General features: G+C 41.9%; 1 protein-coding gene across 6 annotated transcripts in view; it reads right to left on the bottom strand.

The window, feature by feature from the left end:
* LOC124119621 (delta(24)-sterol reductase-like) overlaps positions 1 to 24830 on the bottom strand; it is a 47629-nt gene that overhangs the window by 7550 nt on the left and 15249 nt on the right. For 5 of the 6 annotated variants that reach the window (XM_048399450.1, XM_046482184.2, XM_048399448.1 and 2 more), the window contains exons 2-6: positions 19230 to 19491; positions 7548 to 7666; positions 5065 to 5331; positions 2775 to 2915; positions 1562 to 1759 (exon numbers count right to left, since the gene is read on the bottom strand). In XM_048399450.1, the coding sequence (XP_048255407.1) occupies positions 1562 to 1759; positions 2775 to 2915; positions 5065 to 5331; positions 7548 to 7666; positions 19230 to 19491 (987 nt within the window). Of the gene's footprint in view, positions 1 to 505; positions 632 to 1561; positions 1760 to 2774; positions 2916 to 5064; positions 5332 to 7547; positions 7667 to 19229; positions 19492 to 24830 lie in introns of those variants that run through there. The other variant, XM_048399451.1, reaches the window with a different exon arrangement.

Below are 24830 nucleotides of genomic sequence, written 5' to 3' on the forward strand. Positions count from 1 at the left end.
CCACACTGGGTACAGCTGTCAATAGGGAGGATGTAGTTAATATACCACAGTGGGTACAGCTGTCAATAGAAACGATATAGTTAATATACCACAGTGGATACAGCTGTCAATAGAGATGATATAGTTAATATACCACAGTGGGTACAGCTGTCAATAGGGAGGATATAGTTAATATACCACAGTGGGTACAGCTGTCAATAGAGATGATATAGTTAATATACCACAGTGGATACAGCTGTCAATTGGGAGGATATAGTTAATATACCACAGTGGGTACAGCTGTCAATAGGGAGGATATAGTTAATATACCACAGTGGGTACAGCTGTCAATAGGGAGGATATAGTTAATATACCACAGTGGGTACAGCTGTCAATAGGGAGGATGTAGTTAATATACCACAGTGGGTACAGCTGTCAATAGGGAGGATGTAGTTAATATACCACAGTGGGTACAGCTGTCAATAGGGAGGATATAGTTAATATACCACACTGGGTACAGCTGTCAATAGGGAGGATGTAGTTAATATACCACAGTGGGTACAGCTGTCAATAGAGACGATGTAGTTAATATACCACAGTGGGTACAGCTGTCAATAGGGAGGATATAGTTAATATACCACAGTGGGTACAGCTGTCAATAGAGACGATATAGTTAATATACCACAGTGGATACAGCTGTCAATAGGGAGGATATAGTTAATATACCACAGTGGATACAGCTGTCAATAGAGAAGATATAGTCAATATACCACAGTGTGTACAGCTGTCAATAGAGAGGATATAGTCAATATACCACAGTGTGTACAGCTGTCAATAGGGAAGCTATATTATACAATTGTCTCATCCTAAATAGTGTGTGTGTGCGAATCTAAATCGTCTCGTATGTCTCCATAAAAAAGAAACATTCATCTTAATACGGAGGCTCTTTATGGCTATCAAATATCTTCATTATTTTTTTTTAAAATATCAACTTTTCAGGTGGTTCAAATGTTTTGCACAGGGCAGTTAGGTTGACCCAAGAAACAGTGGGATTTGGACTGTCTGCTGATTGGCTGGTTCCGTCAGGACTGGCAGATATCAGGCTGATAACACCACGACATTGATAAATTGCTGAGACATGACAAACTAGGATGGAAGTCCATGTCACCCCACTGACACTATCTCACCTCATACACAGCAGATAAACCTCCCACACCATGGTCCGGTATTCAGGCTGCCCTACATAAACTAACTCTGATAGCGGACACAATAAACTCGATTCTAACCATAATGGCTGCACCCAGCAATGTACCCGTGAAGATCTGGTAAAATAGGTCTTCAACAACCCATGCCATAAGAGGCAACTATGCTTGTCAGCAGAGGTGACTAACCGGATCAGGTGGTCATTCTCACTGACCACGTAGATTGATGCTCATGATGTCAGTCACTGGATTATCGGTCCTGACTCAACTATTTACAGACAACCATCATCTAGCTGGGACATTGCTGAGTGCAGCATGAAACATCGAACAAACAAACAAACAAACAAACAAACAAAACCCTGTGTTTCATGTGTACGTACGTCGAGTTCCTGGTGGAAGACCGAGAGTGCGTCACTGAGGTCCTTCAGAGGGATGAGCATGTCCTGGATGATCTGGTACTTCTCGTACATCCTCTTGATTGTCTCCCCTTGGGTGAGCTTCAGTAGAGAGATCTTGGGGGGCACCATCCAACCCAGGAGGTATCGAAACACGGGGTTGTTGCCGAAGGGGATGATATCCTGAGAGGAAAGGCACCATGTTAACTACCACTATGTGTCACATCTCATACATACTGTCACATGGTTATACATATAATGTGCTTAGTAATTACAACGTGTGACATGACATTGTTGCTATCATCCAGTTTGGGTACTACTTGTTGATGTAGGCTGACTCGGTTAGTATTATGCAATATAATTTATGCCCCTACAAGGCCGGACTTTGTAAATATTATTTTATCGTAAAAGATATTTGTACAATAAATCGCTAAGATCAATGAAGGACAAAGTGTGGTTTATTTCACGATAAAACACTGTTCTATCATGACATCATTTTTGAGATTTGAACATGAGTTCCCAACATGACGACGTCGTAAATTGGACAATGTTATTTTTGAGAGGGAAGTGTCTAGTGAGTTGTTCCCCATTGATGTAGCTAGGCAACATAGATCAACGCCATGGGCGAACAATCGCACCCAAAAGTGGTAGAGATATGACAAATGGTAAAGGGAGAAAAGGTACAGATACTCGACATGAAAGGAGTGAGAATATCCGGCAAATGCCAAACTTAACCCCCTATTCATAAAATGGACTCGTCGAACATTGCCAAAGTAGGATTGTATTCAGGGAGTCATCAGTATTCAAATACTGGTAAATATTTTTAAATCTTGTACATTTTATTGACATCCTTAAAGAGGCTGTACAGAATCTCATATAAGAAATAAACGACCCAAGGTCGTTTACCATACAATATAACACTACAGGGAGAATAAACTGCACAATAAAAAACTCACATATACATACTCATAATAGATTCAGAACAAAACCATGAATCGTTACACAGGTAGGTGAGTCCCATATCATAGTGACAGGTGGATGATAAATCCGTGAATCATGACACTCCCAGTGTGCACTAATGAAGTAGGATTTCTCAAATACTGGATCGTATATACTCATTTCACAACTATGTCAGGAGAAAATGCATATTCTGATGCCAACTAATATCAATGAAGGAAATGGCAACACTTCCGAGTACCTCGAGTTCCCAGAAGATGCTGCGAGTGTGGCGGTGGTAGTAGTGGCGGAGGGGGATGTACTCCACAGCAGGGCCTGTACGGAGAAACTCCTCCACGTGTTTGTAGAACCAGGGCTTCCAAAAGTTTCCGATGGAGTTGATCTGAAACCAGATACACCATTTCAGTCTTTTAATGTAACACATACACAATATAGTCATTCACTGTAACCACATACACCATACAGTCATTCACTTTAAACACATACACCATACAGTCATTCATTGTAACCACATACACCATACAATCATTCACCATAAACACATACACAATACAATCATTCACTTTAAACACATACACTATACAGTCATTTAATGTAAACACATACACAATACAGTCATTCACTTTAAACACATACACAATACAGTCATTCATTGTAAACACATACACAATACAGTCATTCACTGTAAACACATACACAATACAGTCATTCACTTTAAACACATACACAATACAGTCATTTAATGTAAACACATACACAATACAGTCATTCACTTTAAACACATACACAATACAGTCATTCACTGTAAACACATACACAATACAGTCATTAACTGTAAACACATACACAATACAGTCATTCACTTTAAACACATACACAATACAGTCATTCACTGTAAACACATACACAATACAGTCATTCACTGTAAACACATACACAACACAGTCATTCACTTTAAACACATACACCATACAGTCATTCACTTTAAACACATACACAATACAGTCATTCATTGTAAACACATACACAATACAGTCATTCACTGTAAACACGTACACAATACAGTCATTCACTGTAAACACATACACAATACAGTCATTCACTTTAAACACATACACAATACAGTCATTCACTGTAAACACATACACAATACAGTCATTCACTGTAAACACATACACAATACAGTCATTAACTGTAAACACATACACAATACAGTCATTCACTGTAAACACATACACAATACAGTCATTCACTTTAAACACATACACAATACAGTCATTCCCTTTAAACACATACACAATACAGTCATTCACTGTAAACACATACACAATACAGTCATTCACTTTAAACACATACACAATACAGTCATTCATTGTAAAAACATACACAATACAGTCATTCACTTTAAACACATACACTATACAGTCATTCACTGTAAACACATACACAATACAGTCATTCACTGTAAACACATACACATTAAGTCATTCACTGTAAACACATACACAATACAGTCATTCACTGTAAACACATACACAATACAGTCATTCACTGTAAACACATACACAATACAGTCATTCATTTTAAACACATACACAATACAGTCATTCACTTTAAACACATACACAATACAGTCATTCACTTTAAACACATACACAATACAGTCATTCACTGTAAACACATACACAATACAGTCATTCATTGTAAACACATACACAATACAGTCATTCACTGTTAACACATACACAACACGGTCATTCACTGTTAACACATACACAATACAGTCATTCACTTTAAACACATACACAATACAGTCATTCACTGTAAACACATACACAATACAGTCATTCACTGTAAACACATACACAATACAGTCATTCACTGTAAACACATACACAATACAGTCATTCACTGTAAACACATACACATTAAGTCATTCACTGTAAACACATACACTATACAGTCATTCATTGTAACCACATACACAATACAGTCATTTATACCCCATCTAGAAGGGCACCTGTCAGATTACAGGAAGTAGGAAAGTAGTAGGGGTGACCAAATTGTATTTTGCAATGTTTATACATGTGAGTTTCCCCACCCCACAGCCCTCTCCCTCACCCCCACTGCCCCACCCCTCTCCCTCATCCCCTCCGTCAAGCCAGCCAGCTGACACATATTTTTCACAATCATAATACTGAGAGATGCTCTATGTTTTCAGCACAATAATACCATTTATAGACTCACTATTACCATGAATGAAAACATCCTTAAATATTTGTCTAGAGGCCAATTGGGTCGGTCGGGTAGCCTACTGGTTAAAGCGTTCACTTTTCACGCCGAAGACCCGGGTTCGATTCTCGACATGGGTACAATGTGTGAAGCCCATTTCTGGTGTCCCCCGCCGTGATATTGCTGGAATATTGCTAAAAGCGGCGTAAAACCATACTCACTCACTAGAGGCCAATTTCTTTTCTATATGACATATTTCTTGCAATAACCTCCCATAATGCACCACTTGAAGTCCCCACCTTGTCATGTTCCGCCTCGTCGGTCATGTTGGCGGTCATGATGACCCCCTTCTCTCGAGAGTACGCCAAACCCTCCACAAACTCATTGCCAGACTTCTTCTTGATTTCTTCCTCGAACTTGCGCAGCATCTCCCTCTTGGTGTGGACTGGATAGTACTCTATCTTCACGAACTTCTTGGCCGGGATAATCTTTATCTCCGCAGAAACAAGAAATCCCAAGGTTCCATACGACCAGGGCACAGCATAAAACAAATCAGTGTTCTCTGTCTGGAAATATGATCAAATTATTTTGTTAGAAACATTGGGCACATGTTTATTATTAAAATAGAATTCTAAAGTTCAATATTGGAGTGATTGGAATTTGTTTATTTGGAATTGTGTGCTACCGAAATAACAGAGAAATGGGAAGATAACTCTGTCTGCTACTAAGACCAGCAATTACTGGAAAGGTATGAATGTTGCGAAGGACAAGGTTCCAGCGTGATGTTGGCAAATTCTGACCCGCTCTCGCCTTGTCAATATATATTCAACTGCTAAAGATTGGAACCTCACACACCGGATTGAACATTAATAAGCAGTGACAGATGTTTAATCCTATTTGGTTCAAATATATGGTAATTTAACCAATCAGGAGACAGCTGACGAGACACTCAAACAGATCCATTACTCGCTGCCATTGTAACGCTAGAATAATACCAGGTTCAGGTGTACATCATGAACATCAAAACTCTATCTTCATAACAATATCTTCATTCATTTCCGACCCGTGAAGATCCGGGGTGGAATAGGTCTTCAGCTGTTCAGCAACCCATTCTTGCTAGTTGTAAGAGGCGACTAACATGATCGGGTGGTCAGACTCGCTAACTGGGTTGATGTATGTCATCATATCCCTATTGCGTATTCCAGTTGCGTGGATCAATGCTCATGATGTCAATCACTAGATTGTCTGGTCCAGACTATTTACAGACTGCTGTCATACAACTGGAATATTGCTGAGTACAGTGTTAAACAACAAACAAACAAACAATCTTTCATTTCAATTATACTATACTGCAATTGACTGCTGATGTAATTTGCAGTTACCTGACAACGGGACAACTTGCCTACAAGCTATATGTTCAGGTTAGTTACTTCCACAGTCTAACATTCAATCATGACAAGTTATTAAGGGCAAGTCACAAGAGATTTTGAAGTGAGTTGACAGGTGGTGGCATTTTATCGTAGGTTGATATTGGATGACACTACGCATGACATTCATTGGTCCTAGATTTGAAATGAACCAAACAGCAGTAAATCACTCAAATCAAAATAATCTCAACAGAGCAGTTTCATATAATTTCTATCACCAAAAGCAAACTTTTGACATTTTGACATGATTGTTTACTCTTGTAATTAAGGATGTAATGTCAGGTGAGCTAAAAGTGAACAGTATCTGTTAGCACGAGTGAGAGCTACTAACTCTTCATGCAGGTTTGATAGCTGAAAAGGCAAATATTAAAAACAAATATCAAAACTTTTATCCCATCATTTATCCATGAATCAGCTGTCAGTTAATGTGGTAAAAATAAAACAGACCTAAACACATGATAAATATGTACATGTAGTACATTGTAGTATTTACATACATGTTACACACAGGAGGGAAATACAGATCGTATCATCACTAGACACTTCACATTCAGGATATAAATGCTCCTCTAAGTAATGTGATTACACAGGTCACTGTAACCAAGGTAAAGAGCACATTCCATCTCGATGTCCCTGTGACATGCAAACACACACTCCCAACACTACTGACCCGTGAAGATTCGGGGTGGAATAGGTTTTCAGCAACCCATGCTTGTCGTAAAAGGTGACTAACAGGATCGGGTGGTCAGGCTCACTGACCAGGTTGATGCATGTCAACGATTCAGTTGTCTGGTCCAGACTCGATTATTTACAGCCGCCGTCATTAGCTGGAATATTACTGAGTGCGGCATTAAACAACAATCCAACCAACCAACCCAACACTACACTACCCCATCTTGTCAGCTTTGTATATCATCAAGAATTTCTCTGTTAACTTGTCAATATAATGTATTTGAACATTTCATATCAATTTTTTTTTCAATACTTAATTTTTCAAAATGAAATATATATGATCTTTGAAGTATATTATTCACTAACTAACCGTACACTTTATGGATGTCAACTTCTTTATTATGAGGAACACGACACGACACGATGGTTTAGGAGTATATACTTACTCTTTCATCAGGTGAATGAATGCTATGAGGCAGAGAGCATCCTTACAGGTACATATATATATGGTCTCTGCCTCATGGCATTCATCCACCTGATGAAGTAGTAAGAATATACTCCAAAACCGTGTTGTCCTCATAATAAAGAAGTTGACATCCATAAATTCTCTTCCTGATGTGTATGAGTTTGAAATGGCTTTCAAAGACTTATCCTTATTCTGTTTGCTATGTTTTGTTCATTACCTTTGAGCATTTGACGATGCTCCCATCCGCCACGACCAGTTGAAAGGACTCGCAGCAGTGCTGGAACAGGCCGTACTTGTGGGAAGACGTCTCGATGCCGACGCCCATGATGAGGCCTCCTACATCAACACATGGAAGTGGTCATAGTGTGTGTGCGTGTGCGTGCGTGCGCGTGTGCGCGTGTGTGTAACGTAACTATGTGCAGATTTACACTAGATGTAAATTATCAACGTAAACTTGTTTCCAACAAAACACTAAAAGTCCGGATCCAGTCCAAATGCAAGGACAAAATAGATATGGGATGTGGTTGAATAATGGAAGAACAAATATCAAATTTGAACATGTTTTGGGATAAAAAATATATCTATTTTGCTGTATAAAATTTTGATTCAAAAACGTAAACAAACATTTCAATGATGGTTTCACTTGTACACAGAATTATTACATAAGTTTTGCAAATTGTATCACAGGCTTCTCCATACAACATGGACAACATGGAGCCAGGTGATGTCTGTAAGTGGAATGATGAGAGCCTGCACCGCAATACCTATGTTCTTGCTAGTTAATGTCAGACCCATCTATCAGACTCATCAATGTGTTTTCAGCAGATTGTCTGCGCTATCAATCGGAATCTATTGTCATTGGCGACACCTTGATGAAACATTGCAATGGTTAGCAGATAAGAAAAGTCATTTAAAAGAGGCATCTTGCCTCTGGAAGATGAAAAAAGAAAGGTCATGGACTTCAAGGTCCTTGAGGTTTTCATTCCACAGAATCTGAAACTACAACCCCCTACTCTCGTCATTACAAGGACCCTCGACTTGTATTCTAAATTCCAACCACTGAAGTCAAACTGAATGATCTCCTTTCACAAGCATTACTCTCAATAAGATGTGGTTGGGAAAATGTCAAATCTGAAATACAGTTGCAACAGACTGAATCATCAAAGCAGGCTACAGAGAGGAATATAAGACTTTGAAGCAGGGAGTCACACTGTGTGAACAAAAATACATGATAGACGACTGAGACGATTGTTAGGGGTTGGTTGGTGAGCACCCCTTATATTCCCCGCATCCCCTTCAACCCCTGCATCCCCTTCAACCCTGAACCCCCTTCAACCCATTCATCCCCTTCAACCCCTTCAAACTGCATCCCCTTCAACCCCTGCATTCCCTTCAAACCTGAACCCCCTTCAACCCATTCATCCCCTTCAACCCCTGCATCCCCTTCAACCATGCATCCCCTTCAACCCCTGCATCCCCTTAAGCCCCTGCATCCCCTTCAACTCCTGCATCTCCTTCAACCATGCATCCCCTTCAACCCCTGCATCCCCTTCAGCCCTGCATCCCCTTCAACTCCTGCATCTCCTTCAACCATGCATCCCCTTCAACCCCTGCATCCCCTTCAGCCCTGCATCCCCTTCAACCCCTGCATCTCCTTCAACCATGCATCCCCTTCAACTCCTGCATCCCCTTCAGCCCTGCATCCCCTTCAACCCCTGCATCCCCTTCAGCCCTGCATCCCCTTCAACTCCTGCATCTCCTTCAACCATGCATCCCCTTCAACCCCTGCATCCCCTTAAGCCCCTGCATCCCCTTCAACTCCTGCATCTCCTTCAACCATGCATCCCCTTCAACCCCTGCATCCCCTTCAGCCCTGCATCCCCTTCAACTCCTGCATCTCCTTCAACCATGCATCCCCTTCAACCCCTGCATCCCCTTCAGCCCTGCATCCCCTTCAACCCCTGCATCTCCTTCAACTCCTGCATCTCCTTCAACTCCTGCATCCCCTTCAACCCCCTGCATCCCCTTCATCCCTGCATCCCCTTCAACCCCTGCATCTCCTTCAACTCCTGTATCTCCTTCAACTCCTGCATCCCCTTCAACCCCTGCATCTCCTTCAACTCCTGCATCTCCTTCAGCCCTGCATCCCCTTCAACCCCTGCATCTCCTTCAACTCCTGCATCCCCTTCAACTCCTGCATCTTCTTCAACCATGCATCCCCTTCAACCCCTGCATCCCCTTCAGCCCTGCATCCCCTTCAACCCCTTCAACCCCTGCATCTCCTTCAACCATGCATCCCCTTCAACTCCTGCATCCCCTTCAACCCCTGCATCCCCTTCAGCCCTGCATCCCCTTCAACCCCTTCAACCCCTGCATCTCCTTCAACCCCTGCATCCCCTTCAACAATATACATGAAATCATGGCAGTGTGTTGAGACAAATGAACTCGAAGACCACCATAACAGATTTACTGCACAGCAGCTTGATAACCATGATTAGTTGTGTAGACTAGAACCTTACACTCTAACGAGAATTTCATTCATCTCCTCTCCTGTAGATTATGATGAAGTACACTAACGGTCCTGCTTATCAGGGGAAGTACCCAGCAACCCATGCTGGTGAATGTGTGTCAGTGGCCCAGCACGACACAGGTATGTGTACACAACACACCACATTTCAGGGAGGTAGGGTACACGTTTCTGTTTGGATAGACACCAGGTATTTATCACAGGGCTCGCACAACAGATCAGGTGACACTCCAATAAAAAATGACTACATACCAAAGGTTGTGAAAACTAGGTGGGAGTTGGTCATGAAAATAGAGTCACTGATTTTTTTAATTGATATATTAATAATTCTGATCATTTCTGTGTGATACTTGCTGAGGCAATCTACTTTGTCAATTGTTGGTCCTAAGTTGGTGGTAGTTGGTCTGTCAATCTCATTAAAATAAGATCTTAATTCTCGCTACCGCCAAACAAAGATCTGAGGACATCAAATTAGGGGTCACGTCAGAACTACCTTTCATCTGACCAACCAGAGCGTCGTTTACCAGATCATTAAAGTAACATTCGGAATGTGAATTCTGATAATGCAACCTCGAAAACTTTAACACGGGATATTTCGAACGATAGTTACGGGTTTAATGACTAAATCCCTACAATGTAGACCATCTATTAGCCATTCCAGAATGTTCTTTTGTTCAGGTTTCAAATTTGTAATTGAGAATTTGTCAAAATATGTTTCGAAGGGTAGTTGCCAATTTGAAATGAGTGCCGTAATGCAGGAGAAAGCTGCCTTCTAATTGGCTAATGTCAACTTCTTGTCAGTCCTTCTATCGGTCGGCCAAAGTTCGCACAAAGTCGGTCTGACGTGACCTGTAATGGGATGTCCTCAGATCTTTGTTTAGCGGGAAGCGAGACCTAAGATCTGATTTTAATGAGATTGTTGGTCTGTTGATACGAAGGTCCTGATAGGCGATGCTGGTATAGGAACCATTTGAGGATGGTATTGCTCCAGTAAGCACCTACTCATCAATTTCTGGTGAATGAGTGAGTGAGTTTGATTTTACGCAGCCTTTAGCTAATCCAGCAATATCACGGCCGGGGACACCAGAAATGGGCTTCACACATTGTACCCATGTCGGAATCGAACCCGGGTCTTCAGTGTGACGAGCGAACGCTTTAACCACTAGGCTACCCAACTGCCCGATCAATTTCTAGACCAATCTGTAAGTAATCCTCATAATGGCTAAGTTAAAATCAAAAAGCTAAGCTAAACAATTTGCAAAATTTGTGTAAAATACACATTTTTTATACAGAAACAACAATTATTGCGTCCTAACTATTATTAAAAAAGGTTTAGTTTCATCAACTTTTGACCTCAGTGTGTTCTCTAACACTAAATTTAGAACAATGAATTTAACGTGTGTGTGGTTTGAATAAGCGACCCTTTTGATTTTTCTTGGCCTCTGGATTACAGGGAATACTGAATGTCACGCGACTACAAGCTGAGCTGGGGATTCCCCTCTACCTTCACTGTGGCAACACCAGAGATCGGAGATAGCAGTGCTTGTGGACTTTCAGTAAAGGTCAACTCCAATGTGTAGAGCTATCCTATCAACACATATTGACATTCACAATGCCAATACAGGGACAATCACTGCTTCAACAGCTTTTTAAACAACACAGATTTTTAAACACCAAAACCCTAGAGCTCTCGTCCAATATGACCCTTGTTGGAACCACACCTGAGCTCTTCATTTATTAGCTCATCAAGAACTCACTCACCCTGTCTTACTGCACATATTTACCAAGGAAGCAAGATATACACACTTTAATATCGAAATATTCAGAAAATATGCTACAAGTATTGATGTATTCACACACATAAGGCTCAAAACCTGGCAGTCTTGGTTCTCAGGCACCACACGCATCATTATAAAGTCTGCCGCACATTTTGTCAAAAAAATATAAAAATCCTAATACTTAAACACAATGCACACAAAATATGAAAATGGAAACAAAAACGAAAAGGGCAATAAACTTTATGATGATGTGGCCAGTGCCTGAGAACCAAGACTATTACTTTTTTAGCCAAAAGATAACACTGCATACTAGTCGAATGTGAAAAATACACACCCAATTGCAACACATTGCCAACATTGATGAGGCTACAAAGGCCCAGGAGAGCTGTTGTCATGGAAACACATCTTAACTTTTAGTATTTATACAATGTTGTGTGAGAGATGCAGAGTTTCAACATCACTGCTTCTTAACTTTGTGACCAATGTGACAAAACAAATTAAATTTCACTTTTCAATTTGAAAAAATATTATCGTTAATTCATTATTTTGATAATTTATTCAAACACATGCTCTCTTATTGTCACCTACAAAGAACAACGTTTACTTTGATCTCTCTGCCAGCTTTGGAAGAGAAACACGAAGAGTCACATGCAATGGCCAAAGTAGTTTATGTCATAACTTATTGTTTCAGAGAATGAGTGGAAGTTCATGGCTTGCTTCTCAGCAGCACGTTCATCTGTCAGTACATTCGCACTCTGCAGCAGCCCTTCCCCGAACCTATTAAAACTGAATATCGTACACACACACCACTAGCCTTGCTCCAAGGCTGTACTGAAAGAAAAGTCCATGGATATGTAGTAATTCTATCCTCCTAAGAGGCAAGTCTACATATGTGGACAGTCTCTTATAGGGACATCTTGTTTTTATTATTTACATAACCTAGAAATTATGATTTAAACTTATGATTATTGTCTTAGAGACTTGTGTGAGTCTAGCACACCACCAGCAAAGAGAAAGGGAACAAAACAGGAGTAGGCACCTGGTCACTGCAACATTGGCTGCAGAAGCACGGAGGTGATGCATGCTCTGTTGACAAATAGAGAAATAAGGACACTCCCATGAGATGACCTCATTATTTGTTTGTTTGTTGTTTAACGCGCACTCAGCAATATTCCAGCTATTTGACGGCGGTCTGTATGTAATTGAGTCTGAGCCAGACAATCTAGTGATTGACATCATAAACCTCCATCCACGCAATTGGGACACGATGACATGCATCAACCAAGTCAGTGAGCCTAACCACCCGATCCCATTAGTCGCCTCTTACAACAAGCATAGGTGCCTTTTATGGCAAGCATGGGTTGCTGAATATCTATTCTACCCCGGATCCCCTCATTGTGCAGCATGGGTTGCTGAATATCTATTCTACCCCGGATCCCCTCATTGTGCAGCACAGGATAAATGGCATATAAAAAGCATATAGAGACACTGCACGACTGCACACACTGTGGCCATGTTGTCCTGGTACAGCAGCAACAACCAATCAGCACGGAATAACACCTCACGGACATACTGGCCCACTATCTCAGGGTGAGTCAGTCAGTCAGTGGACCAAGGTTCATGGCTAACTGAAGTAATATAACATGGCTACTGAAGCAAGATATCACAAACCAAGATGATATCACATGGCTACAGAACCAAGATGATATCACATGGCTACTAAACCAAGGTGATATCACATGGCTACTAAACCAAGGTGATATCACATGGCTACTAAACCAAGGTGGTATCACACGGCTACTAAACCAAGGTGATATCACATGGCTACTGAACCAAGATGATATCACATGGCTACTGAACTAAGATCTCATATGGCTACTGAACCAAGGTGATATCACATGGCTACCTAACCAAGATATCACATGGCTACTGAGTGAGTGAGTGAGTAGCTACTAAACCAAGGTGATATCACATGGCTACTGAACCAAGATGATACTACATTGCCACTTAACTGAGGAGATATCACATGGCTACTGATCCAAGATGATATCACATGGCTACAGAACCAAGATGATATCACATGGCTACTGAACCAAGATGATATCACATGGCTACTAAACTGAGCAAATCTCCCGAATCCTAATTCAATTCATGTATTAAAAGTATCCTAAGTATATTGCCTGTAAGCCTTTCTACTCGGCCATTATGGAGTATACTGCCTGTAAGTCTTTCTACTCGGCCATTATGAAGTATACTGCCTGTAAGTCTTTCTACTTGGCCATTATGGAGTATACTGCCTGTAAGTCTTTCTACTCGGCCATTATGGAGTAAACTGCCTGTAAGTCTTTCTACTCGGCCATTATGGAGTATACTGCCTGTAAGTCTTTCTACTCGGCCATTATGGAGTATACTGCCTGTAAGTCTTTCTACTTGGCCATTATGGAGTATACTGCCTGTAAGTCTTTCTACTTGGCCATTATGGAGTATACTGCCTGTAAGTCTTTCTACTCGGCCATTGAGTATATTGCCTGTAAGTCTTTCTACTTGGCCATTATGGAGTAAACTGCCTGTAAGTCTTTCTACTCGGCCATTATGGAGTAAACTGCCTGTAAGTCTTTCTACTCGGCCATTATGGAGTATACTGCCTGTAAGTCTTTCTACTCGGCCATTATGGAGTATACTGCCTGCAAGTCTTTCTACTTGGCCATTATGGAGTATACTGCCTGTAAGTCTTTCTACTTGGCCATTATGGAGTATACTGCCTGTAAGTCTTTCTACTTGGCCATTATGGAGTATACTGCCTGTAAGTCTTTCTACTCGGCCATTGAGTATATTGCCTGTAAGTCTTTCTACTTGGCCATTATGGAGTAAACTGCCTGTAAGTCTTTCTACTCGGCCATTATGGAGTATACTGCCTGTAAGTCTTTCTACTCGGCCATTATGGAGTATACTGCCTGTAAGTCTTTCTACTTGGCCATTATGGAGTATACTGCCTGTAAGTCTTTCTACTTGGCCATTATGGAGTATACTGCCTGTAAGTCTTTCTACTCGGCCATTATGGAGTATACTGCCTGCAAGTCTTTCTACTTGGCCATTATGGAGTATATTGCCTGTAAGTCTTTCTACTCGGCCATTATGGAATATATTGCCTGTAAGTCTTTCTACTTGGCCATTATGGAGTATACTGCCTGTAAGTCTTTCTACTTGGCCATTATGGAGTATACTGCCTGCAAGTCTTTCTACTTGGCCATTATGGAGTATACTGCCTGCAAGTCTTTCTACTTGGCCATTATGGAGTATATTGCCTGTAAGTCTTTCTACTCGGCCATTATGGAATATATTGCCTGTAAGTCTTTCTACTTGGCCATTATGGAGTATACTGCCTGTAAGTCTTTCTACTTGGCCATTATGGAGTATACTGCCTGCAAGTCTTTCTACTTGGCCATTATGGAGTATACTGCCTGTAAGTCTTTCTACTCGGCCATTATGGAGTACACTGCCTGTAAGTCTTTCTACTCGGCCATTATGGAATATATTGCCTGTAAGTCTTTCTACTTGGCCATTATGGAGTATACTGCCTGTAAGTCTTTCTACTTGGCCATTATGAAATTAATGCCTGTAAGTCTTTCTACACGGCCATTATGGAGTATACTGCCTGCAAGTCTTTGTACTCGGCCATTACGGAGTATACTGCCTGTAAGTCTTTCTACTCGGCCATTATGAAGTATACTGCCTGTAAGTCTTTCTACTCGGCCATTATGGAGTATACTGCCTGTAAGTCTTTCTACTCGGCCATTGAGTATACTGCCTGCAAGTCTTTGTACTCGGCCATTACGGAGTATATTGCCTGCAAGTCTTTCTACTCAGCCATTATGGAGTATTCTGCCTGTAAGCCTTTCTACTCGGCCATTGAGTATATTGCCTGTAAGCCTTTCTACTGGGCCATAATGGAGTATATTGCTTGTAAGTCTTTCTACTCGGCCATTATGAAGTATACTGCCTGCAAGTCTTTCTACTTGGCCATTATGGAGTATACTGCCTGTAAGCCTTTCTACTCGGCCATTGAGTATACTGCCTGTAAGTCTTTCTACTCGGCCATTATGGAGTATATTGCCTGTAAGTCTTTCTACTGGGCCATTATGAAGTATACTGCCTATAAGTCTTTCTACTCGGCCATTATGAAGTATATTGCCTGTAAGTCTTTCTACTAGGCCATTATGGAGTATATTGCCTGTAAGTCTTTCTACTCGGCCATTACAGAGTTACTGCCTGTAAGTCTTCCTACTCGGCCATTATGGAGTATATTGCCTGTAAGTCTTTCTACTGGGCCATTATGAAGTATACTGCCTATAAGTCTTTCTACTCGGCCATTATGAAGTATATTGCCTGTAAGTCTTTCTACTCGGCCATTATGGAGTATATTGCCTGTAAGTCTTTCTACTTGGCCATTATGAAGTATATTGCCTGTAAGTCTTTCTACTCGGCCATTATGAAGTATATTGCCTGTAAGTCTTTCTACTCGGCCATTATGGAGTATATTGCCTGTAAGTCTTTAAACTCGGCCATTATGAAGTATATTGCCAGTAAGTCTTTCTACTGGGCCATTATGAAGTATATTGCCTGTAAGTCTTTCTACTGGGCCATTATGAAGTATATTGCCAGTAAGTCTTTCTACTGGGCCATTATGAAGTATATTGCCTGTAAGTCTTTCTACTGGGCCATTATGAAGTATATTGCCTGTAAGTCTTTCTACTCGGCCATTATGGAGTATATTGCCTGTAAGTCTTTCTACTCGGCCATTATGAAGTATACTGCCTGCAAGTCTTTCTACTTGGCCATTATGAAGTATATTGCCTGTAAGTCTTTCTACTCGGCCATTATGGAGTATATTGCCTGTAAGTCTTTCTACTAGGCCATTATGAAGTATATTGCCTGTAAGTCTTTCTACTGGGCCATTATGAAGTATATTGCCTGTAAGTCTTTCTACTGGGCCATTATGGAGTATATTGCCTGTAAGTCTTTCTACTCGGCCATTATGAAGTATATTGCCTGCAAGTCTTTCTACTTGGCCATTATGAAGTATATTGCCTGTAAGTCTTTCTACTGGGCCATTATGGAGTATATTGCCTGTAAGTCTTTCTACTCGGCCATTATGGAGTATATTGCCTGTAAGTCTTTCTACTCGGCCATTATGGAGTATATTGCCTGTAAGTCTTTCTACTCGGCCATTATGGAGTATACTGCCTGTAAGTCTTTCTACTCGGCCATTACGGAGTATACTGCCTGTAAGTCTTTCTACTCGGCCATTATGAAGTATACTGCCTGTAAGTCTTTGTACTCGGCCATTACTGAGTATACTGTCTGTAAGTCTTTCTACTCGGCCATTATGGAGTATACTGCCTGTAAGTCTTTCTACTGGGCCATTACGGAGTATACTGCCTGTAAGTCTTTCTACTGGGCCATTATGGAGTATACTGCCTGTAAGTCTTTCTACTCGGCCATTACGGAGTGAGTCAATACGTGTGTTGCAACAGAGTAACACTATATTGATCATCAAGGCTGCCCCAGATGATTGGCCTCCACAGCAGGTAACGTGACAGTGTAGTCTCCCTTCAGGTTGTATTGATGGAACACACAATCAATGCAGCTATTTTTTCATGTACAACATGAAACGCCATTGATTTTTACCTAGGCTTCAAAGACTGAACCTATTCCTGCCCATTCTCCGCCCACTTCGAGTTTGTTGTCCTACATCTACCCATACAATATCCATAATCAATCAGCAGGTGAGGAGTCCAGCAACTTTCCAAGAAATATAAAAGGCCTTTTTTCACAAACATATCATAGCAGTATGTGAGTCTATTCTGATTACCTGTGCTTTAAAGTAGGACAAAAAGGAGGCCTGATCTTAGTGCTTTTAGCAAAAGTGGAGCAATAACCTGGATGGATTTCAACCATTGTCCCCACTGTCTTTTGTATACAGTTTCATGGCGATGAGAGATCTGTTGTCAGGCCTGAAGCAGTAAAACCAGTATTTGATAGTGCGAACAACAACCCACGTCATGAAGAACTGAACTTGCTCACTCACTCACTCTGGGGCCAGCCTGCTCCTACCTGAAAGAATCAGCACCAGGAACCTATTCTGTCCCAGAATCCACCAATCTTCACAAGCATGTCATCCCCCCATGGCATCATGGCGGTCGGGTAGCCTAGTGGTTTAGTCATTCGCTCGTCAGGCCCAAGACCCGGGTTCGATTCCCGACATGGTTACAATATGTGAAGCCCATTTCTGGCATCCCCTGCCGTGATATTGCTGGAATATTGCTAAAAGTGGCGGAAAACCCTACTCACTCACTCACAAACTCATGACAACTGTCATCAAGAAACCTCTCTTACGAATGTGTGAGTATGGTTTTACACTAATTTTAGGGATATTCCAGCAACATCATGGCAGAGGGACTCTAGAAATGGGCTTAACACACTGTAGCCATGTTGGGAATCAAACCCAGACTTTCATAGTGACTAGCAAAAGCTTAACCACTAGGCTACTCCACAGCCAAACCTCTCTTACAAAAACATGATCACTATTCAACACTTTAGAGATGTAATTTATACAGGAAGAAAGATTTATTCCAGAATAAGAAATAGATGGTAGTTTCATCTCCCTGAGAAATATACTTTTATCTCGTCAGAAGCGTAAATTGTATGAGCTCCATGGTGTCATCTTGACAACAGGGAATATAAATCACACAGTTTGAATCTGAGCCAAAAGTGTTTCCGTCTCGAAGCTCAGAAGATTTGCTTGATCTTTAGAAGAATGATATCAATCTGCCAAGTGGGTTACCATGGTAAGAGCTCCACACTTGCAGCTACACAACATACGTAAATATGGTGCCAACCATTTGGTATGAGGGGGATACAATTTGTCCTTGACTTTTCCACACATAAAATAACTTATCACTGGACATGATGGATGTTTGAAAAATACAAGCTTGTGGTGAGTAAGTAGTTGTATGGCTCCTCTTTACAGACATTTTTTGTGTGTCTTCGGCAAAATCAGGTTCTTTCTCACACAAACATCAAAGACCCTCCCCTAGAATATTAAATGGTGAGCCCTAAGTGATGTCACTTCCTGTCTGGTGCACAATCTCCTGCTGAGCAAGACAGGTGTTCATGAACATGTCAAGAGTTCAGCACACATCCCTTCTGTCTATTTGGTTAATTAATGAAAATGTTTTCCCCAAATAATGAATGAGCAGTGAATTTAATTAATAAGTTTACGTGAAAAAGATGTCTTAGTCAATTAAATGACTAATCTACCGCAATTGTTATTCAAGATGGAGGCAGTATGACAAATAAACCTTAACAAATCTTAAAATTCAAAATCAACAGTTCAAGTTATTTGTTATTACAGGTGAGATCAGCTCTATTCCCACATGAATTATGCAACTGTTCCTAAAAATTCTATACTGAGAGCCATGAAATTGTAGCTTAGAAAATCTCGGGACAAAGAACTCCTTCAGGTGTAGCCTGGCTTGTAGTTGACTCATCCGAGGAGTCTCTCTATCACATCATCTACCTGTTAATGACTTACCCACAGTGAGGTCATCAAGCTCAGGTAGAACTGGAAGAGTCCATCCAAGGGGGTTGAGGAAGGCGGTCACCTGACCCATTGTAGCCAATGGCTCAACTCGAACCACCTGACGTTCGGTATCAACATTGAGGATGTCAATGAGGTTGACTTCGATGTTGCGGAGCTTTTTCTTGTATAGGCCACGTCTGAAGCTGACATTGGACCAGCCCGGTCTGGCTGTACACATTGGGGTGTGAGCACCGTCATCACGCCACTTCCTCACCTGAAAACACAAAATATAGGCCAATAAACATGAAGTACTCATATCCCCGTCAACATGACATGACCAGATGTGTGCAAGGCAAGAAACATGGTACAGTTTTCAAGATCTGTTCTGGAAACGACCACTACCGCCATATTCAGTCAAAGTCAAGGTCATTGCTATGGAAACTAGAAAAATATTTTTTTTAAAAAGCCCAAACTATCAAAAGGCAACTGTTAACCACAAGACCTATCTATGTTCCAAGTGTGGTTAAAATATCTCTCATGATTTCTTTAGTTTCTGCTCCAGAAACGAAACGTGACGGAAGGACGGACAGACAGCACCAATTCCTATGTCCCCCTTCCATGGCGGGGGATGATAAGATAAACATAGTAACATCAAACCAGTTATTGAGATTGTGAAAAATCAATAACATTAGGGAAAAACATTTTATTGAAAATATACCTTTTAACAATCTAATTTGTTGCAGCTAAAATTCTTGTGAATAAACCCTGGCATATTCACGAAGATTGGAAAACAAGAAACTGCGCCAGCTTGGACCCTCGCAATTCACAACCCAACACAGGTATTCCAATATACTTGTAGCTTTACTTCTCAGTAATGGTCAAACAACATGTGAGGAGAAGACGACACAAGCCAAGGGAGGTAACTCTCCCACTACCTAGGCAGTCTGCCGCTAAACATAAACAACGGTCGCCAACCACACTGGCGCAACCTCCTTTTTTCTTTGTAACACATTACCTGATATGGGTTACTATTAAAGACTCATACTGTCATAAACAATACCCAAAATAACTGGTCACAATAAAACTTAAAACCTGATGTAGATATCCTTGACATCACGTGATATAAGCTGATACGACACCATAACTATAGTCTAAATGCGAAAAGGTATCCAGACACAGTTGATGGACATAGCAACATAAACATGTTAGAAATCGGTTACATAGTCATTGAGGTGTTGAGGTGGTCGCCGTGCACGGATTGACCTCCTTTGTGCACTGACTGGAGTTGAATACACGGCATCATCAGTGTCATCTGTATTCACAATGTCATTGTCACTAACATTTTCACGCAAGGAGTCCTGATTATCAAGAGGAGGATGTTCTGGTGGGTTGACTAAAATGTCTTGGTCATGGTATGGTTCATTTAGCACTGGGGGAACGATGGGAAGGGTAGGTGGTTCAGTCCTTTGGGGAACAGTATCTATCTCACCATCAGAAGACTCATCGCACACATATTGCCGAGGAAGTCCACTTGACCGTTCATGTTGACATGGAACTCTGAAGCACTCTGATTTTTTTACTCTATATGATGTGCTTCGAAGTTGGGAACCAACAAACTTCTGAATGTTGCACCATTCACCATCGTTAACAACCACAAGGTATCGATCTCGTGACCGTGATTTATTACGATCTGCATGTAGATATACCAGGTCACCAATGCTGATGTTAGGGGTGGGCAGGCTTGGGATATGGGCTTTAGACATCTCACTGTGTAGGTGATTGGTAGTTCGCCGGTGATGTTGGTCAAGGATCAATTTTCTGTCTCCAACGGGTATTTGGTGGTTGTTAAATTGATCTCTTTGTGTCCACATTTCCCTGGCGGATAACCCTCTGGATCTGATGCGAGAATTTAGTTGAGCAGTGGCTATAGCTAGGGTTATAGGTGTGACCGACCCCCCCAAAGGATCAATTTTTAACAATTCCAGCTCCAGCTCTTGAATAGCTCGCTCGGCTACGGGATTCTTGTTCTTGTTCTTTATTCGACCAATTTCAATGCAAAGACGTTGACTTCGGAGAAGGTCATCTTGAACTAAGGCCTTAAACCCTGGAGCTGGGTCAGTTCTGATGACCGCCGGGGGTCCATCTAATGGTCTCATCTCAACACTCAGGCGAATCAAAGCCTCACGTAGGGTTCCCATTTGTTCATTTTCAATGGCACATGTACAGGTGAAAGATGTGACACATTCTCTCAACACAAGTATGAGTTGTCGTTCTCTTTTTATTACATCTGCAGCAAACGCGGCTCCAATGATCTCTGGGGGATCAGTAGATGACTGAGCCACAACTGTGTGGGGAACCTGTTGAAGAGATGTACAGTGATAACATCCGCTTGAAACTTTAGTTATTGCTTGATCCATGTCCAAAGCATAGAAGTAGCGGTTCACAACGAGTTTCAACTGGTGGGCAGAAGGATGATTTAACTGGATGTGCATTGCAGTCAGTAATCCATCCAAGACTTGTCGTGGAATGACGATGCACTCTCTGATGGTAACAAGGGGCTCATTTCTTTGAATCACCAACACACCATCTTTGGCGATGGTCACAGACTGTAGATAACGTTTTATGTCTTTAACATCAGTTTGTTTCTTGGATGGGCGAGTGCCCTGTATGAGATGAGCATGTGTGCGTCTGAGATCAGAACACTCTGACTGGATGGCGAGCCATGCATTCCTGTTGGTGTATGGCAGTTTAGATTTCCCTGACATGATGTCCTGAACAGAAGTACCACGTACCGTACAGTCCTCAGTTTGACGAATGAATGAGCAAATCTGACACAGGGGCTCGTCACACTTGGATGCATTTCTACTGGCAAAATCAGATGGAATATTTGCAGAACCACTGAGATGGCGAACAGAGGCCTGGTATCTACTCACTGTCGACAAAAAGGTAGACACTCTGGGGCTTGCTGAAAACTCTCCACGACACAACTTCTCATATGCTTGAACACATGGTTTACTGTCAGTCAGGATACATGCTTGTAGGCTTGACTGTACAAGGTAAGGACTAAAGTGCTTGGTGGCAACAGCTATAGATAGTGCTTCTATTTCACACGGTAGCCATGTCATTTGACGCTGGCGCAGTTTGGCACTGAAGAAACCAGCGAGGAGAGTACTGTTGTTCCTTGTAATGTAGAGAGTAGCACCTATGCCATGGTTTTTCACTGCTCCATCTGTAACGATCCATAGCTGGTCATCCTTTCGAGGAAGAACAATGGTTTTATGTGAGGATAGTGCAGATTGAGCATTTCCAAAGGCACAGATAAGTACCTCTGACCAAACTATTCTCTCTGCTGAAGGACGTCCAGCTTGAAGAGTGTCCAATGGACCCAATAGTCCAGCACAACCTGGTATTACCCGGGCTAACACTTTGTAGGCTCCAATAAACGACCTCAAACCCTTGACCGTAGATGGACGGGTGCAACTAGAGAGGGTGGAAATTCTGTGAGGACTTGCTTGAATTGAGCCATTTTTCCAAATCCATCCTAAGATGGTCACACTAGAAGGGCCGACAGTAGTCTTGGCAGCTGAAAGCTTTAATCCATTGAATTGCAAGGCCTGTAGAACACGTCGCCAGTTGTTCAGAAGCTCGTCTACGGTATTACCTCCACAATATAAGTCATCTGCCAACTTGGCCACTGATCCTTCCTTGAGCAAGTGCCCAAGCACACGACACATCAATTCTTCTAACGCAGTTTCAGAGCCCGGCATGCCCATGGCTGATCGGGCATAAACACGGACTCCACGGAAGGGAGTGGCCACACCACAATATTTCATTGATCCACGTGACAGGGGTATTTGGTAAAAAGCATTTGTCAAATCTGTGGTTATGATGTACTTCCATGCAGCTATCTGGCGTAATGTAGAATCAACATCAGGCATGAGTGATGGTTGTGGTTTACTATACCGCCCCACATCTGTGAATGCTGTAACCAGACGAAATCCACCATTTGACTTCTTGACAAGGAAGGATGGATTTAAATATTCCACTGATATCCCCACATCTTCAGGCTTGACGAAGACACCAATGTCCTCAAGCTCATCGAATTTGTCTTGCAACTCTACAAGTTTGTCACGTGAGTATTGTGGGACTCGTCCCTTGCGTTGAGGGGGTTGGACAGGACCCATGTTGACAACTGCCTTGAACGGGCCAGATTTTCCATTATATCCATGGACTTGTGGATTAAACACATCATCGTACTCCTTTATGAGGGCGTGGAAACTGTTGCGAGTGTCTGGTGTGAACTGGTTATCTGGATCAATGCGTACCTGTTCTGAACAATTGACCTTGCATGTAGTAGTGGACTGTCTGAGAGGAATGCTTTCTGATTGACTATCGACCATCTCGGTCCCAGAGTTTGGGATGGTGAATACTTGTTGAACCTGGCAAAAGTGCTCATGCTTCTTGAGGACAAGAGGCTCTTTGGTGTCATTAGGAATTCTAATCTTCCCTGAAACGCTGGACACTATATCTGGTGTTGGCCATTCTTTGTGGTCTTTGAAGAAATCACCTGTTAGACGTGGTTCCACTGCGAATGTGTCATCTGAGTGGATCAGGTCATCCGGGAGTGATAACTCTATGAAATCGCCAGGCCAGATTGTTGTAGGGGACTTAGGCGCTCGTAAGACATGTGCACGTCTTACTGTATGGTGTGACGAGTGGGTTTCTTGGTTGCCGTACTGGAAGGTGGTTCCATCTCCAAGTGTAATTTGGCGCTTAGCTGGGCGAACGGCAACATCATTTATTTCCATGAACGGTGTTCCTGCAAGCAACTCGACATCAAGGTTCTCCACAACAAGGCCCTCGAAAATAAAATCCTTATTGTCACGGCTGAGAGTTACTCGTGTTTCACCAACAATATGGAGTGGGGAAGAACCATCAGCCTGATGGGCAGATTGTGAACTTTTGGTGACTTCAATGCCGAGTCTCCTGGCAGTAGTCTGACTGATCATATTACCTGTAGCTCCACTGTCGAGGGTAAGACATATGACATTATGACCATAAAATGCGTTCATATATGGAGACTGACGTACACTGACTCTATTGACTGAAGCATTGTTTACACTTGAGGCAGTAACGGGAGGTGTAGATACTGTGTCTGTATGAGGGGACTGTCCATCTTCATCCTCTGACTCATCCAGGATGCTAGCTATTTGACGTGCCTTAGCCATGTATTTTCTGTCTTGATCAGGTAAGTATGAACATTCACTGAGAAAGTGATTGTCATTAGGACGACCAGCTGTGTGACAGAGGGGACACATTTTTGAGGTTGACTGGTAACGACGTTTATTGGATGTCTGCTGTATGCGAGGTCTAAAATTAGATCTTTGACTGAAGTTGTTTGCTCTAGTGGTAGCAGTCCTCATGACCTTGGCATCCTCAGATGAATGTATTTCATCTAACAGGGAATTGAGTGCCTGTGATATCTCAGGTTTAATTGACGCTAGAGTACGGGATCTCAGTTCCGTTCCATATCGTTGCTTCACCAGCTTGGGCAAATCAGGATGGATAAGGCGCAACCAAGTCAGGATAATAATGTTCTCTAACGTAGGTGTT

Source organism: Haliotis rufescens, unplaced genomic scaffold, assembly GCF_023055435.1.
Source record: "Haliotis rufescens isolate VD_foot unplaced genomic scaffold, xgHalRufe1.0.p SCAF_2, whole genome shotgun sequence".
Classification (NCBI taxonomy): domain Eukaryota; kingdom Metazoa; phylum Mollusca; class Gastropoda; order Lepetellida; family Haliotidae; genus Haliotis; species Haliotis rufescens.